The sequence below is a fragment of the Colletotrichum chrysophilum genome (assembly GCF_026319265.1).
Source record: "Colletotrichum chrysophilum strain AFK26 chromosome Unknown scaffold_135, whole genome shotgun sequence".
Lineage (NCBI taxonomy): Eukaryota > Fungi > Ascomycota > Sordariomycetes > Glomerellales > Glomerellaceae > Colletotrichum > Colletotrichum chrysophilum.
In genome coordinates, this window is record NW_026517422.1 from 79803 (window position 1) to 96658 (window position 16856).

Genomic DNA, 16856 nt, shown 5'->3' on the forward strand with positions numbered 1-16856 from the left:
TCGTCGGATTTGGAGTTGGGACTGAAGTCGATACCACTGGACGACGATCCGGCGCCGATGAAATGATACCAGATTTGATACCAGTTAGCGTAATGAGAAAATCAGTTTCAATGTTTCGTTTCAGTCTCATGGAACTTTCATTGAGTCCGTCAACCCTTTTGAAAGTGGTTTGAATTCGAACTCTTTCGAAGCTTGTTGTCAACGAGACCGAGTACGTCGGTACAGACTTTCCGCTTTGGGTAATCAATCATCGAACGAGGCGATTTTCGCCTGAAGCATCAACGGTCACCAGAGTACGAACTTGCAGTTACATTGTGACGTCCCATTAGCCTTAAGCAGATTGACCGAGGAGCTATCCGTCCACCAGCCCCTGTCACGATCCCTGGGCCCCGATGCAGAAGACTTCGTATTCCTCCTATCGCCCACGCTAGTCCCGTGTTTGCCATTAAACGGCCCCTGTTCCCCCATATTACTTCCCTTCAAACAGCCTCTCAAGGCGCAAGTTCGTCCGGCAATGCAACGCTAGTGGATCTTCCCGTGTTAAAAACAACGAACCATCACAAATTGCATGATGCGCGCTGGACCTCATTGGGCAGGTGTCAAAAACAACATGCCGTGCTTCTTGGCGACGAGATGGCATACTTCAACGGCGACTTTCGCGCTCTCGCGATGGCGGGAAGTTTGGCTCGCCATGTGCCTTGCACACGCTCACATTCGTTTTCGTTTACCACGCATCAACCATCATGCGCGCGGAAGCAGCCCTCCTCGCGGCGCTGTTCAGCACGGCTAATGCGCTGCATCAATTCGCGCCTCGCTCACTGAACGAGAGCACTGCTAGCGATGCGACGCCCAAGAGATACATCGTCGAGCTGAAGTCACGCGCACACGGATCGCGCGTGGCTTCCAAGGCTTCGTCTGGGCTGCCCGGGCTTCGAGTCGTGAAGCGGTTTGACTCAGACATCTTCCCCGGAATCGCCATCGAGTGCGACCATGGCTGCACGGCCGAGTCTATCCAGAGCTCGCTTGATGGGTCCGATGACGAGCCCGTTGTCGCCTCCGTCTACAAGTCTCAGATGTTGCAGCTGCTCCCGACCGTGGAAGGCGAGTCATTCAGCGACGATGCGGCTGCGGTGAACTACTCGGTCCACGGCCTCACTGGCGTTCAGAACCTACATGAGGACGGAATCCTGGGCGAAGGCGCCGTTGTCGCAATCGTTGACAGCGGTGTCCAGTACACCCACCCGGCTGTGAGTAGTAGACTTGCCGCTGTTCCCGACATGACTTGAGCTGATTTATAATTCTTCTACCAGCTCGGAGGAGGCCTCGGCGATAACTACACGGTGATCGGTGGTTACGATCTTGTCGGTGATGGTACGTGATAACCCCTCGGAGCCGGTGGGTTTGTGTGAAAGGCGCTGATTTAGAGTTGGCAGCGTGGCCTGACGCGCCCGCACAGCCCGACAACGATCCCATGGACAGATATGGACACGGCACGCACGTGGCCGGCATCATCGCGGGACAAAGTGATCAGTTGAGTCTTCGCCTAGAGTTATGCTAAAATTTAAACTAACTTGCCAAGATTCGTCGGGGTTGCACCCAAGTCCAAGCTTCTCTCATTCAAAGTCTTTGGCAGCAGCGGCTACTCGAATGAGGAGACCGTCATCGAAGGCTTCTTGAAGGCTTTCGACTCAGGGGTAAGTTGAATATTATAGTAAATATGTTGGTTGGATCGTAGCTAACAGCTCTTCCAGGCAGACATCATCAGCGCCAGCGTTGGCGAAGGCAGCGGCTTCACCAACAATGCCCTCGCCGTGGTGGCATCCAGGATCGTCGATAATGGCGTCGTCGTCGTTTTCGCTGCCGGCAACTCAGGACAGGATGGCCCTTTCTCTATGGCCAACGGCGCGTCAGGAAAGCATGTCTTGACAGTTGCCTCGAGCGATCCTGGTGTTTTCCCCGCGCAGGCCTTTTCCGCCAACTTCAACCTCGATGGAAACTCCAATAATACCGAAGTCGCTTACGTCCCTGGCTCAGGGTTCTTCCCGGATACCATCGTCGATTGGCCGATCAAGCCGATCACCTTGAACGCTTCCGTTGAGAACGATGCCTGCCAGCCTTTGCCCGCGGATACCCCTCAGTTGAACGAAACTGTAGTTCTGGTGAGACTTGGCGGTTGCACCGTGTCGACCAAGCATACCAATGTGGCTGCCTTTGGCGCGCAGTACATTCTCTTCTACAACAACCTGGACGTCTACCAGAGCCCTGTCAGTTCCAACCGCGTTGGTCTCACTGGGGCCATCGAGGGTAGCGCCGGCGAGGCTATCGTTTCCACCATCCTAGCCGGCGGCAACGTGACGGCTTCTTTCAATATTGACACAGCTCACTATGTCGGCATCCGGAACGCTGGCGGTGGACGGCCCGCTCTGTACTCCTCCTGGGGTAGTACCTATGATCTTGCTCTCAAACCCGATGTGTCCGGCCCGGGCACCAAGATTCTCAGTACCTACCCGACAAATGAGTATCGTGTTCTCAGTGGCACAAGCATGGCGACTCCTTACTTATCCGGCATTGCTGCTTTGTGGGTTGGCAAGTTTGGCGGAAGGTCGGCGCATAAAGATGACCCTGAATGGGCAAAGCGCCTCATCGCTCGCATCACGACCACTGCCCGCGCCGTCCCGTGGGCGGACTGGGCTACCAGCGTGACTGACTACGGCTTCTGGGCCCCAACTACCCAAGTTGGAGGCGGCCTTGTTGACGCCGAGAGAGTTTTGGGCTACACAACTGAGCTTAGCTTCGACGGTCGCAAGTTTGAGTTGAACGACACGGTCCACTTCACCGGCACGCACTCTGTCGATATCACCAACCAGGGCTCGGAATCAGTCACCTACAAGTTTTCACTTCAGGACGCGGGTGGCTACGAGTCCTATGAGCCTTCAGTGCCTGGACAGCAACAGACTTTTATTCCAGCAATTCCACTGTATGCGGAGATCAACCCCGTTAAGATGACTCCTGAGGTTGCCTTGCCTGCAGAAGTTGCTGTTGAACCGGGAGAGACAAAGACTGTGGAGTGAGTTTCCGCGATGCACTTCATTCCTCACAGACGGCTTACAAAATGGGCAGATTCACTTTCAAGGCACCTGAAGGTGTCAATGCCACAAAACTTCCAGTTTATAGCGGAAAGGTGCTCGTAAGTGGTAGCAATGGCGAGGAACTGGGTGTCCCGTACTTCGGTAATTATCTCCCAATCTGATAGAAGGCGTGTAACTCATGACCCGACAGGTGTCGCCACCGACTTGAGACAGACCATCGAAAGTGTCTGGGCATACGGTTGGAGCCTTCCAAACTTGGTTTCAGGAGTCAACGGCATCAGGCTTGAGCAAAAGTCCAAGTGAGATGAGCCATAACATTCACTTTCAAGGCAACGCTGACAGTTGATAGCTTCACATTCAACCTTACGCGGGAGGCCCAAGATTTCCCGAAGCTTACCACGCGCTTACTCTGGGGAACTGAGGAGCTCCGTTGGGACGTGAGTCGTCCAAGAGCTTTGAAACTCCATGAGATGTCACAAACTGATTACTGTCACATAGATTTTCCACGGTAACTACTCCGAAGCCGAATGGTCCTATCCTCCCGTAGTTGGGGAGAAGGGTTTCGTAGGCTCGGCCACCAGCTGGAACGGCACTGCAAGCTCTTCTTGGTTCATTCCTGGCGAGGACAGTGAAGATGACATCTTCTCTTTCCCTCTTTATACTCAACCAAATGGCCGAAATGGTATCTACTACTGGCTCGGAAGATATGCCAATGGATCCCAGGTGCTGCCTGGATCATACACGTGAGTCCCACTGACCATATTACATCTGAATATGAAATGCTGACTGTAGAAGTTTCCGGATCGCAGCTCTGCGGCCTTTTGGTGTACGCGAGGTCGCTGGGGACTGGGACATCTGGAAGACCCCCGCCATCACTGTGTTGCCAGGAAGCACATTTGAGGCCTAGTCGGGCTATGCCTTCAAAGAGCGTTTCATTGTGAGGACTCGAACTGAAGAAGGATTACTGTTCTCAAAATCATCAGCTTGTGTGCTAGTGTGTCGAGTAGACAATAGCGCAGATCAGAAAAAGATGCTCAATTGTCACACTACCTACCGCTGCAGACCAAGATGAAACATTGAAGAGGTGCAACCCAGTATGAACCATAGTACCCATCGTTATATCGTACGATCTGGGTACTCAACCCGTAGTGCCCCCAGAGAAAGGCTGTCGCTTGCCTCAGTAAGTCAGCATGGGGAGTCGACAAGGTGTGTGTAGTGAACTTGTGCATCTTTGTCGAATACAATTTACTTGCAGATAAGAACATGGCTACTTAAAACAGATGCGCAAGTATCTCAAAAACAAATTTGCCCTTCTCATCGTCGACGGTGCTATGTGCGGCCACACAGTTCTCCGTTCGTTCATGACATCCTGACGTGGGCTCCAATCGACAAGACACGACGTCTCGGCGAGCTCTCTCGGGTTCATCGCCGCGCAAAACGCTTAATCATTCGATTGTCAGAATTGGACCCGCCGCTATGACACCCTGACGCCCTGTCGAGAACGAATAGAGTGCTTACTTCGGGGAAGGGAACGGGAATCATCCGTGAGACGACAAGTGACCAGAGAGAACAAGGTGAGCCCGAGTCAGCTGGATGCAGGGAAAGTACAGGGGTTCGGTCTTTGAAGAGACACCACGATCCCAGTCCGTGCTGGACTGTCAAAATGGGTCTCGGACGGAGGGGTGGATCACGGATCGACGAGGGAACCCGTTTCAAAATGCGCGGCTCTACGGCATTTGGACCGTTGCAGAGGATGATCTTCTTGGGTTGCCGAAATTAGCTGCAGGTGCGCAATCCTTCAGCGTCAATCTACTGTGTTCAGGGAAGCTTGATGGCGTTTATCGGACCATGATAGACGAGATCTGTCCGGATCGGTGCGGGCTGGCTCACGGTTCACGGTGACGGATCCTCTGGATAGTGGGTAGTAATTAGCTTGTACATTCAATCGTTTCCTAAATTACATGTGTTTTTGAATAGGTATACAGAACATTCCGAAGCGCCCGCACTTTTCCCTCCGATAGCCACCCTGGGTATTCGCATCCTTTTAGTCCCTGCCTACTGGTAAACATCTCATAATGTTGTTGCCTCCAACCGTTAAACCCATCCTAGTGGAAATCCTGCCGTGAAGACCTGTGAGGCATGTGATACATGTGCGGCTCCGGGGTCGCCCTTGAGATCTTGTACTCCGTAGTAACCACGATCTTGTTCTGCTCGTGCTTCCTCGACCTCATAGCGTTGTTTCCGCTATCCGCCGCCACCTCGGCGTCGGTATGGGGCAGATAAGGGCTGGATGGCTGCTTGCCCGAGCCCGAATCAATAGAGGCTTCTTCGCCTCCCGAACTAGCCCCCTTCTCGGCCGAGTTGGCAACAATATGTTCCTTCGACCCCCACTTCGTCTCGTCCGGGATGGAAAGAGGGTGGCTGGAAGGCCCCTTCTTTCCAGGGTAGCTGCCCAGTCTGTAGCCCTGGCTGTCGCCCATGGCACCGCTCTTGTTGGTGCTTGCGTTGCGGCTCTTGTCGATGACGGTCTTGAAGAGGGGGTACACCATCGGCATGTTGGTCAACACGACGGACACGAAAGACTCTCTGACGGACCAGTAGCCCGACTGCGCGCTGTCTGTTTCGCCGGCGGTGAGGATGGAGACGCAGCGCAGGATGCCGAAGGCCATCTCGAGGAAACCACCGCTGAACATGATCAACAAGGTGACCTTCTTCCTCCACGGCAGATGGGACTTCCAGACCATGGGAAGGGGGATCGCCATAAGGTAGAAGTCGGTGGCTGTGTTCATGGCCATGACGAAGATGGTTTGGATAAAAGAGATAGCGGGCAGGCAATGGTCTGTTGACAGTTAGTAAACAAATGCCGTGCGAGTTGTTGAACTTACTGCCAGGGTTGGGATTGATCTGCCATTGATGATCAAAGGGAATACACTTGAAGAAAGCGACAAGTAGACAGGAGACATAAGTGACGGGCATGATGATATATGCCCAGAAGATGATGCGCCTCATCTTATGCACACCGTCGCTAGAATCAATATTAGCTCAGGGTTGCGAAGTATTTCATAGGCGGTGCTCACGTCAGACGGGAGTAGTAGATAACCCAGCATCCTTTCAACAGCCACAATAGAGTTGTGTATAGTAACAGTCCAATGACATGTGTCTTTGAACCGTTTACTCGTAACATATACTCTTCCGATGATGGACTTAGCGCGGCTCGTTCTTCATCTGTCATGCCATTGTTGGCAACTCCTTTCCAATATGCAACAACAAAATATGCTGCAACGGACTCGGCGGTATACACTAACTGCAAGCACAACAGTTAGTCATGCGACAAGTTAGAAGGATCAGGTAGAAACTTACAACTGCCACTCCCATCAGGAAATCATCCCAAGCAAACTTCCTCCATCCTAGAGTCGAGAGCCGGCTGTAGTACCGAAGCCCAACAACAAGGTACGCGGCACCTTGCAGGCCCCAGACCTCTCGGATGAACGCGTTCGCAGCTTCCGCAGACATGTTTGCTGTTCCCTTGCCAGCTTCGGCCCGCGCACCAGCAACGTATCGGATGAGGGGGAAGGGGGTAATAGACAAACAAGATGTTGGGAAAGTTGGGTCCCCGCGGCTAAACCGAAAGAAAGTTGAGATAGATCGGGGGCGGACGACAAAATAGTAAATAATAAGCACCGTCAACAAGAGAAGAGGAGGTAAAAAAGCTCTGAAGCGAAAAGGACGTAACCAGGTTTCGTTGCGACAAGGCGCCTGAATCGTTCATTCGTCACTGTTCCCATCCCTTTACCAGCCTTGTGCTTGTCCCTGAACCCGGCTCTCCTGGTTCAGTGTTCCCAAAACGTTCACGACGTTGAGGGCCGTGAGGTGCCGATCGCAAATGAAGTTGCAGGGTATTACGAGAAGATGCGAGCCCGTTACGCTCGACTCAAAGGGCTTGGGATCAAGGGCCCAGGAGCGGCACTTCCGTCTGCGGTTCCCAAGGGCAAGGGGGGTCCTCAACTCCGCTTTCGATAGCAACGGTAGGAATCAGACTGGGTCGGCGTCGCTTCTGTCATTTCTCTGATGCAGCAGCCCAATGGAACCGTAGGAATGTCAACCTTGGCAGTACCGGTACCGCTGCACAGGATTCCTCGCCAAAAACCAAAACACGACCCCAGCCACTGGGACATTCGAGTGCAGCATATCAATCCATCGCGGTGTATGTAGCATCAAGGTTACGGTTCCTTAAGATGTACTAGATCATCGCATCATAATAATGTCGAGAGAAACATATGTGAACAGTCTGGAGACGTCTACGACTTTCATTGCGCGTTCGGATATTGTCCCCTTCGCAAAAACATCTCCGGTCGGATTTTACATGTGACTCGAGTCAGGTTCAGTTCCAATAACGAAAATGAATCGCTGAGGTGCTCCAACAGGTAGTATCTTGGTGGAACCGCCGGGCAAAACCCCAAAGGCGCGCAGGAGGGCGCAGGACCTGCTGCAGATGATTTCTGCCCGGGGGCTCGTCCGTCCTCCACAGTGGAAAATGTCTGCCCAGGGGGGGAATGGTGCAAGGGCCCGCGGGTTACTCCAGTTATTGAGGAGACAACAACAGCTCTGCCGGCGAATGAGACTCTGGGACGGCATATACTTGCGCAATTAGGTCTCTATCGCAATGGGGCGCCGTTGCAGCATTGATCCATCGTCCCTTGCGGGCGGAGGAGGAGGAGAAGGGAAGCTGCGGGCATCGAGGTCGAAAGTCTCCAGTTCATAAGCTTGTCGTTCCTAGTGCCACGTCAACTGGCCATTCTGCAATCTGTACCGTTGCAACCGCCTTGTCGAGCGTAACTGCCGCCGGTGGGATCCTCAGAAGAATCGCACCGTTGTCCACAAATTACGGTTCGCAATGGCCCCGGTTTAAAAACGCCCGGGAGGGTGGGAGAAATTGCGAATCACTTGCTGGTCGTCACAAGGGGCCAGTCCTGATGTGCCCAGTTAATTGATACGCCGATAAGCTCGCAGAACTCGCTTACACAAACACAATCGCGGATTCGGCAACTCTTTTTAGAGACTGCAGTGTGGTTGTTGAAGAAAAAGAAAGCATACCAGTAACCAGTGTGTCGGTGGCGCACTACTGTCAGATATCAATCAAGCAACAAAACCCGGAAATGCCGGGCTTAGGCCCCCGTGCTTCCCCGTCTCTTCAGTGCCGTGCTTCTCTCTCCAACCAGATGCTGTGTGCTCATGGCGGCAGCTCATCACCCAGACTTCGCTTCCACGGGAGCAGACTCTTCCGGGCATCAATGTGATAACATAAACAACAAGCTCAAGGGATGAAGTTGGGCTTGAACGATCATTTCGGCCCTCGTCCGCTCAGAATCCAAGACCAAGACACACACACACCCACGCCCAACGGCGCGCCGTTTGAATTGAACATCCAACGGCGCCCCATATCAACGGACAACGGGCGCACGGACAAGCAGCCTGCCTTTCCATTTCGGTGGTGGTCCCTCCCCGACTGCGTCCAAAAATGGTACAGATCAACGATGGCCCATGAACCGGGCCCTTGTCGGCGGGACGCTCCCGGACGCTGGACGGATGGTCACCATTCTCCACCGGGGAAGAGAGAGAGCCCAGGGCCGGTAGGGTAGGGTCCTGGGTCGTGTCCAACACCCCGCAGTCTCGACACCAGGTAGACGCAGGTCGGCGGCCATCCCACCCTGAATCCATCCATCCATCGGCGCAACCAGCCCAACCAACCCGTATGTGTGTCCCCGTCCCATTGCGAAAGCGTCCTCATCGAACGTTGTGTGGACACCAGGCCAAGACGCGCAGGCCCAAGGTGCTATCGAGGAACGAGTCAAGATGCTCGTATGCCCTCCCTCCCCTCGCAGCCTTTGATAGCTTGTTGCGCGAACTTGTTTGTTTCCTTTGACCTCTTGCCGACCCTGAACGTTCGCACGCATAGCTCACTCCGTCTCCCTTGCTTTCTTTTGACATCCTCCCACCCCAAACTCTAATCTTCCCCTGAAATCGCCAACCGGCTTTACAGACGCCCGAGCACGCTTTCCGGACGAAGGCACATTTGACGAGATGGCGAGCGCACAAATTCCCGAAAGCAATGTCGACGTGTAAGTTGTCATTTTTCCCTTCCCCAGACTGGAAACAGCAAGCACGTTTCATGAGAGCCCGTTTACTGATCTTATTGCCCTCATCGCAGGCTCATCATTGGCGCCGGCCCTGCGGGGTAAGTCTAGTCTCACGCAGTCGCGCCTGGTGGCGGCCATGCTTTCTTTTCGACGGTGGCGACGGGGAAGCTAACGATGAGGCGCCGGATAGGTTGATGGCTGCCGCGTGGATGGCGCATTGCGGCGTCAAGGCTCGCATCGTCGACAAGAGAAACACCAAGATCTTCTGCGGCCAGGCCGACGGCCTGCAATGTCGCAGTCTGGAGATCTTTGACTCGCTTGGCTTCGCGGACCGCGCGTGGAAGGAGGCCAACCACATGATTGAGGTATGAGATCTTCATGGTATTGTGTGATGGTGTGTTTTGCTAACTTGTTCACACAGATATGCATGTGGGTGCGTAGTCATCTAATCACTCTTGGCAGCTGTTGATGCAAAATGCTCATTTCCACGACAGAACCCCGGCAACGATGGCATCATCCGCCGCAGCGACAGAATCCCCGACACCATCGTCGGCCTCTCCCGCTTTCAGCAGATCGTCCTCCACCAGGGCCGCATCGAGCGCTTCTTCCTCGAGAACATCAAGAAGCACTCCAAGGGCGCCATCGAGGTCGAGCGCGGCGTGCTCCCCGAGTCCCTCACGATCGACGAGTCCAAGGTCGACGACGACGCCGCCTACCCCGTGACCGTCAAGCTCCGCCAGCTCAACGAGGAGGAGTCCACGCCGCCCCAGGCCGCCAACGCCAGCAAGGTCGCCGACGGACTCTTCCGCAGCAACCTCGTCCAGAACGACGACGAGGACGACCTCATCCGCAAGAGCAAGACCCGCGCCGGCGACAGCGAGATCGTGCACGCCAAGTACGTCATCGGCTGCGACGGCGCGCGCAGCTGGACGCGCAGGCAGCTGGGCTTCGAGCTCGACGGCGAGGCGACCGATTTCATCTGGGGTGTCATGGACATCATCCCCATCACCGACTTCCGTGAGTGACGCTTGTCCTGGTGTGACGTGGGTCTTACATGAGCGCTAATGTGGGACGATAGCTGACATTCGTATGCGATGCGCCATTCACTCTGCGGAGAACGGCAGTTTGATGGTCATTCCCAGAGAGAACAAGCTGGTCCGCCTGTACATCCAATTGAAGGAGATTAGCACCGACGTCTCAGGAAGAGCCGACCGCTCCAAGATCACCCCTGAAATCATTTTTGGAGCTGCTCAGAAGATCCTCAGCCCGTACAAGATTGAGTACGAGTACTGCGACTGGTGGACTGCGTACCAGGTATGTCGTCGATCGATGATTGAGGCGTAAGTTTCGATTTTAACTTACACACTTCTCTAGATTGGCCAGCGTGTCGGCACCACCTTTGACGCGCACAGTCGCGTCTTTCTCGCCGGTGATGCCGTCCACACTCACTCCCCCAAGGCTGGCCAGGGCATGAACGTCTCCATGCAGGATACTTACAACCTCGGTTGGAAGGTCGCTCTGGCTGCCAAGGGTATCGCCAAGCGCAGTATTCTCAGCACGTACCAGAGCGAGCGTCGCCGTGTTGCCCAGGACCTGATCGAGTTCGACCACCGCTTCTCCCGTCTCTTCTCCGGCCGCCCTGCCAAGGACGTCATGGACGCCGAGGGCGTCAGCATGGAGGTCTTCAAGGACGCCTTCCTCAAGGGCAACATGTTCGCCTCAGGTCTTTCCGTCAACTACGGCCCCAGCAACCTCGTGATCAAGGCCGGTGATGCCTTGGAGCAGGGTGACGGCAGCAAGGCCGTCGAGGCCACCGCCGTCGCTGTTACTACCGAGGAATTTGAGAAGAAGCAGGCCCTCGCCAGCGGCTTGCCCGTCGGTATGCGTTTCAACAGCTTCAAGGTCCTCAACCAGGCATGCGCGCGCCCGTGGCACTTCCAGGAGCGCCTCAAGGCGGACGGCCGCTTCCGCGTCGTCCTCTTCGCCGGCAACATCCTCGACGCCGCGCAGAAGGCCCGCGTCGACAAGTTCGCCGCGGCGCTGGATGCGCCCGAGAACTTCCTGCGCAAGGCGACGCCCGCCGGCGCCCCCATCGACAGCGTCATCGAGGTCCTCACCATCCACTCCGCGAAGCGCACTGAGACGGAACTGCTCCGCGACTTCCCTGACATCCTCCATCCTCTGGACCCCCACTTCGGCTGGGACTACAACAAGGTCTACGTGGACGACGAGAGCTACCACGAGGGCTTTGGCGATGCGTACAAGAACTACGGCGTCGACAAGCAGAGGGGCTGCGTTGTCGCTGTCCGCCCTGACCAGTACGTTGCGTGGGTTGGTGAGCTGGAGGACTTTGACCAGTTGCAGAAGTACTTTGAGGGATGCTTGGTTCTTGGACAGGGTGCTACCAACGGTGTCAATGGTCACGCCAACGGCACGAACGGAACTGAGCTGCCGGTCCGATGATAGGCTGAGCTGGGCCGCAACGCTGCACGAATTCATGTAATTATTTTGGTATTGAGAATAGAAATGACAAATCTAGATCATGAGTCGAACCACGAGCTCAACACGCCTGGAAACAGGCTTCACTGACCAGTGGAATAGGTCTCGCAGTTGCTCCTGCCCAGTTCGGGCCCGGTGAGCCCGGTCTCCCGCCGATCTCGGGCCTGTGGGTCCCGGAACACCGTCCGAGGCACCGGAGTAACCCGGATGACTAAACTCGGATGTCTGCGGATAACCGTTTTCCGCATCCGCAGAGGAGCTCCGCCGCGAGGTAGCCACTCCACGTACCTCGCTGCATCAGTCACCGAACACGAAATCTTCAAGCACACGCGAAGTGAGGAGAATTATCCGAATTATGGGGCAAGTCTACGTCACACGACATAACGCTGCGTCTAAAACTCCGGTCGCGGCTCACGCTATTCCCGTCTCATGCGGTCCAACCACTGACGACAGACCCCAGCGCCAGACTGCCGGCCTTTTCTCCGGCGCTCTGCAGCCTGATGCGGATCAGGTTGAGCGCCTCCGCGCCCAGGAACAGAGGCAGCTTGAGCCGTTGCGCTTCGTCGACGGCTTCCTGCAGCTCTTGCGCTACTGTCTGCAGCGCGGCTTGACCGTCTGAAGCCGCCCAACCCTGGCCGGCGCTGCCGTTCTTGAACGCGTCTAGGATGTGTCTACCTTCGCTGGAGAGCATCTTACTTCCGCCGGCTGCGTTGGTGCACAGCTCAAAGACCTGCTCCAGGTCCAAGCCGACGAAGTGCGCGAATGCGAGGGCCTCAGCTGCTGCGCAGAGGTGGATTCCACGGAGGAGGTTGACGACGAGCTTCAGCTTGGCCTCATCCGTCTTCACAGTCGGCTTGACTGGTCCGATCTTCCCCTTGCCCTCGATATACAAGCGCAGCAACGCAGCATCGTCGTCCGGGCCCCATCCTCTTCCCAGCGCCGTGAAATAAGCTTGCTCTGCAGTACTCGTCATCGGTGTCGGGAATCCAGCTCGTCGCGCTTCTGAGGTGATGATGCTCGTGTCCTTGAGGATAATCGTGACGGCACTCGCAATGGGTTTGAACTCGGGGTCGAGGATTCGCGGCAGTCGGTTCTCGTGCATCCAGCTCCATCCCTCCGACTTGACGATGTGCTCGCCGGTGCTGGGGAGGTCGAGGCCCAGGTGGCTCGCGAAACCCATCGCCTCGCTCGCGGAGAGAATCTGGTTGGCGGCGAGGACCTGGTGGCACATCTTCATGTTGCTTCCTGCCCCGATCCCGCCCTTGACGATGTACAGCTTCTCGGGGTCCGACATGGCCTGAAGGAGATGCAGGCCTCTGCTGATGGACTCTTCTGGGCCGCCTGCCATTATCGAGAGCGTGCCCGCCGCTGCCCTAGCAGCGCCTCCCGATACAGGACTGTCGACGAGGAAGATGTCGCCGCGACCCTTCTCGACCAGCTCCTTCTCCAGACCTTGCACATATCCGCAAGGCACTGTTGAGCACAGAAGCAGGACGGCTTCTTGTGGGAGGGCCTTCACCAACGCGGCATCGCCTTCGAAGATGATGCTCTGTGCTTGCTCTGCCGTTGCAACCATGCAGACGCAGAACTTCTTCCCTGCAACAGCTTCCGCTGGACTGGTCGCCGTGAGACCTCCTGCCTGCTTGAACTTCTCTAGCGTCGGTGCCCACACGTCGAAACCTGTGACCGGGTATCCCTCGCGGATGAGGTTGGTAGCCATTCCGAAGCCCATGGCCCCCAGGCCAATGAAGGCCGTTGACGGCTTTGTGGATCCCATCGCGAAGTGTGATTTCAGGATATCCGCTGCTCAAACAGTGTCTCTGGAGTTGTCTTAGAGATGGATGAAGGATCAGGCTTGGTTGGGACCTAGCAAGCAACTTCGTCATGCGTGGAAATGGAACGAACGAAGCGAGAGAAGGAAGAATCTCATGATGATAAGGCGAAATCGGACAAGACCCTCTCTTTGGTTCGGTAAACAATCCGTCCCTCGGGGTAACATGTCATTCTGCCGAACCGATTGGAGCTCCGAATCCCATCCGTCCCTGCGGCCCCGCGCGGAAAATCGGTTCATTTCCGCCTAAATTCAAGATCCCCCGCAATCCGGCATTACCCCTCGGGACGAAGTCCGCGATTTTGGAATGTCCTCAAATGACCTCATGTTTACTACTCAGATGAGTCTTGCTGAACGCTTGCATTGAGTTTGAAGATAGCTCTACCACACAATTTTTTCCCTCGCTTTTTGCATTGCGCTGTCATAACGACTCACACAACCCCATCTTCCGTCTTCAGAATACCATCAACACACCCCACAATGCCGCGCCCACCCCTCTCCCAGAACCGCACAATGCAAATCGTCAACGACGCCCATAAGGGCGGCTACGCGGTCGCTGGCTTCTGCTGCTACAACCTCGAGGCCGTCGTCGCCTCCGTCAGAGCCGCCGAGGCAACATCGTCCCCTGCCGTAGTCCAGCTGTTCCCTTGGGCGATGCAATACGCCGGCAGCGCCCTCGTCCGCGCCGCCGCAGAGCTGTGCCACAGCGCCTCCGTGCCGGTATCGCTGCACCTCGACCACTGCCAAACCCCGGAGCTCGTCCGCCAGGCCGCAGACATCCCTGACGGCTTCGACAGCATCATGGTCGACATGAGCCACTACGAGAAGGAGGAGAACCTCGCGCTGACGCGCGAGCTGGTGGACTACTGCCACGCGCGGGGTATCGCGACGGAGGCGGAGCCAGGGCGGATCGAGGGCGGCGAAGACGGCGTGGCGGAGACGGTGGATCTAGAGGGCGTGCTGACGACGCCGGAGCAGGCGGAGGAGTTCGTGGCGACGGGCATCGAGATGCTTGCGCCCGCGTTTGGGAACGTGCATGGAGAGTATGGGCCGAGGGGGATCAAGTTGGAGTTCGATCGGCTTGAGAATGTTAACAAGGGCGTTGGAGACCGCGTACGGCTGATTCTGCATGGCTGCGACCCCTTTGACGAGGACCTTTTCAACCGCTGTATTGAGAGGGGAGTGGTCAAGATCAACATCAACAAGGGCATTAACAACCACTATGCGCCGGCACAAGAGAAAGCTCGCGGCCGCCCGATTACTGCTACTATTGAGGCCGGTACGAAAGACATGCAGGCAGCATGTGAAAAGTACATGCACTGGTTCCGTTCTGCAGGCAAGGCCAAGGCAGCATAAGCAGCGGTGGGTGATAGTAGCATATAGACAATAAAGATTTTACTCTACATTTTATAATGGGCGATTTCTCTGAAATACTCACTTCCTACTTCCTGATCAATTCTGCGTTGAGTGCTCGGCCGGCTCCTTCTTTTTTGAGATAGTAGTTGGGCTCTGTCCAAGTCAGACGAGCCACGAGACAGTCTGCTGTTTGAACTTACCTCATGACTCTCATAGACCTCAAGCTATATCACTTCCAATGTTCATTTGTGAGTAATTGATGAAGTTTGCAATAGACCAACCTACTAGGTATTCATCCGAGAGCCAACTTTCTCAATGCACTGGCAGCGAACCATCTTTAATGGAATGTTGGCACTAAACATAGAAAAGTTGCATTCAGCCATAACCAGGGTGGCGGCGTTTTTGTCCACCAACCAGCTCACGTCTCAACTACTCCCTTTTTCATAAGCCTTGTATCCTTGGTCTGTGTTTGAAGGCATCCCACATCTCCACAGTGCACAAAGCTTAGATCGGGCATCCCACGAAGGTTTCCATCAGCTCGTATGATTCTTCTTTGGCCAATCAGGCGCTAATCTCCGTCTGAACGCTGGCGGGAACATTGCTATGACTTTCGGAGCTACCCACCAGATGAACCCTGAACTGGTTGAGCAGTTGAAAAATTGAAAGCAGCTGTTGATCTTGAGTCCACACAGCGTTTGAGTTTGAGTCCATGAGGAGTTTTCGCTGGGTCGGAGAAACCCGTCTGCAAATTAGCTTGACACGCTTGTCACTTGTGCAACGGAGAAGTCCAGACGATATAGAAAGATTCAAACTCAAAGTTGGTATACGATGCAGTCAATGCTTATTGCTCTTTTGGTATCTCGAGATGCTTCAATGTTCCAAATATCGACCAGCTGTCAGCAGTCCCTTTCCCCGTCTCTTGATTGACGCGCAACCACTCATCCCCTATTGGCTTTCTCCAATTGTATCTAGCAAGGGTAGCCAGCAGAGGTGCCGGCCTTGTCGCTGGCGGTGGTCGCAGGGCAGCCGGCAATGCAGTGCTTGCAGTTCTGGCCGCCGTTGCCCCAGGCCTCCTCGGCGCCAGTGCAAGCGCCCTTGCAGCGGCCGGAGACGAAGGAGTTGAACTGGCAGTCGAAGCAGGTGTCGGCTCTCTTGACGAGAGCGTCGCCCTCGGCAGAAGGAGCGGCGATGACGCCGGCCGCGAGGAAGGTGATGGCGGTGAGGATGGCGGAAGCCTTCATGTTGACTGTCGGTACTGGAAAGTTGAGGGAGAGGGTTGATTGCTGGAAGCAGTGCGTGTTAGTGGTTTGGTATCGAAGAAGCAGGCACTTCCATGCCAAGAACTGCCTCGGGAGGACTTACAATATGGTAGAGTTTGTTATCGGGCTGAAAGTTCAAACGTTTAGATGGCACAAAAGCTTGAGTTGTTAGAGTTGCGGAAGAGCCGGATCAACTAGACTTATATAGTCGACTCCTGGCCAACAGTTCATAATGCTTCACTTAAGGCTGTAAACGCGTATTGGTCTCCTGCGAAAAATTCGGGTGGACTGATCGTGCGACACGGCGAGTCAGATCCAACGCGTGTTGAAGTTGATGGTTCCCCAGTCTGTAAACTCTATTTTCGAAACTTGCCTATTGAGATCTGCAAAGCTGCCAATTATGGCATTAAGTGTGGATAATTCTCGTACTATAATCATCAAGTATATTAAGTCATTAAGTCATGCGATCCAAGCGGCTGGGTTCGGCCCTCGGATTCCGTGGGCTTTGTTCTTCGATTGACTGCGCCTGGTTGGTTCTTGATGTCAGCGGTTGCCCGGGTCGTGTATGCGATGCGGGCCGGGACCGGATCTACGGCACTTTTGAAATTTCCGAAGCCGGTTGCGAATGGCGGTGGATTAATGATACTGCCATTTCATCTAGTTCGCAGTCGATCCATCACAGTTA

The 16856-nt window shown here is 55.0% G+C and overlaps 7 protein-coding genes across 7 annotated transcripts; 4 read left to right on the plus strand and 3 right to left on the minus strand.

Moving 5' to 3' along the window:
- Window positions 1–743: 743 nt before the first annotated feature.
- COL26b_011290 (uncharacterized protein) lies at window positions 744–3071 on the plus strand (the record flags this gene model as incomplete). Its single annotated transcript, XM_053183961.1, has 5 exons — window positions 744–1247; window positions 1311–1371; window positions 1434–1530; window positions 1580–1694; window positions 1752–3071. 5 exons carry the CDS (start codon window positions 744–746, stop codon window positions 3069–3071), a joined length of 2097 nt encoding a protein of 698 aa, XP_053032097.1.
- Window positions 3072–3112: 41 nt separating this feature from the next.
- On the plus strand, window positions 3113–3996 carry COL26b_011291 (uncharacterized protein; the record flags this gene model as incomplete). Its single annotated transcript, XM_053183962.1, has 3 exons — window positions 3113–3187; window positions 3588–3832; window positions 3885–3996. 3 exons carry the CDS (start codon window positions 3113–3115, stop codon window positions 3994–3996), a joined length of 432 nt encoding a protein of 143 aa, XP_053032098.1.
- Window positions 3997–5194: 1198 nt separating this feature from the next.
- Window positions 5195–6602, minus strand: COL26b_011292 (uncharacterized protein; the record flags this gene model as incomplete). The annotated part of the gene is made up of 4 exons (XM_053183963.1): window positions 5195–5928; window positions 5975–6114; window positions 6167–6393; window positions 6450–6602. 4 exons carry the CDS (start codon window positions 6600–6602, stop codon window positions 5195–5197), a joined length of 1254 nt encoding a protein of 417 aa, XP_053032099.1.
- A 2568-nt stretch (window positions 6603–9170) lies between these two features.
- Window positions 9171–11689, plus strand: COL26b_011293 (uncharacterized protein; the record flags this gene model as incomplete). Its single annotated transcript, XM_053183964.1, has 6 exons — window positions 9171–9208; window positions 9298–9324; window positions 9417–9591; window positions 9721–10243; window positions 10305–10540; window positions 10601–11689. The coding sequence occupies 6 exons, from the start codon at window positions 9171–9173 to the stop codon at window positions 11687–11689; spliced, it is 2088 nt and encodes a 695-aa protein (XP_053032100.1).
- Window positions 11690–12152: 463 nt separating this feature from the next.
- On the minus strand, window positions 12153–13502 carry COL26b_011294 (uncharacterized protein; the record flags this gene model as incomplete). The annotated part of the gene is made up of 1 exon (XM_053183965.1): window positions 12153–13502. The coding sequence occupies one exon, from the start codon at window positions 13500–13502 to the stop codon at window positions 12153–12155; it is 1350 nt and encodes a 449-aa protein (XP_053032101.1).
- Window positions 13503–14036: 534 nt separating this feature from the next.
- On the plus strand, window positions 14037–14912 carry COL26b_011295 (uncharacterized protein; the record flags this gene model as incomplete). Its single annotated transcript, XM_053183966.1, has 1 exon — window positions 14037–14912. The coding sequence occupies one exon, from the start codon at window positions 14037–14039 to the stop codon at window positions 14910–14912; it is 876 nt and encodes a 291-aa protein (XP_053032102.1).
- A 968-nt stretch (window positions 14913–15880) lies between these two features.
- COL26b_011296 (uncharacterized protein) lies at window positions 15881–16153 on the minus strand (the record flags this gene model as incomplete). Its single annotated transcript, XM_053183967.1, has 1 exon — window positions 15881–16153. The coding sequence occupies one exon, from the start codon at window positions 16151–16153 to the stop codon at window positions 15881–15883; it is 273 nt and encodes a 90-aa protein (XP_053032103.1).
- Between the last annotated feature and the right edge of the window lie 703 nt (window positions 16154–16856).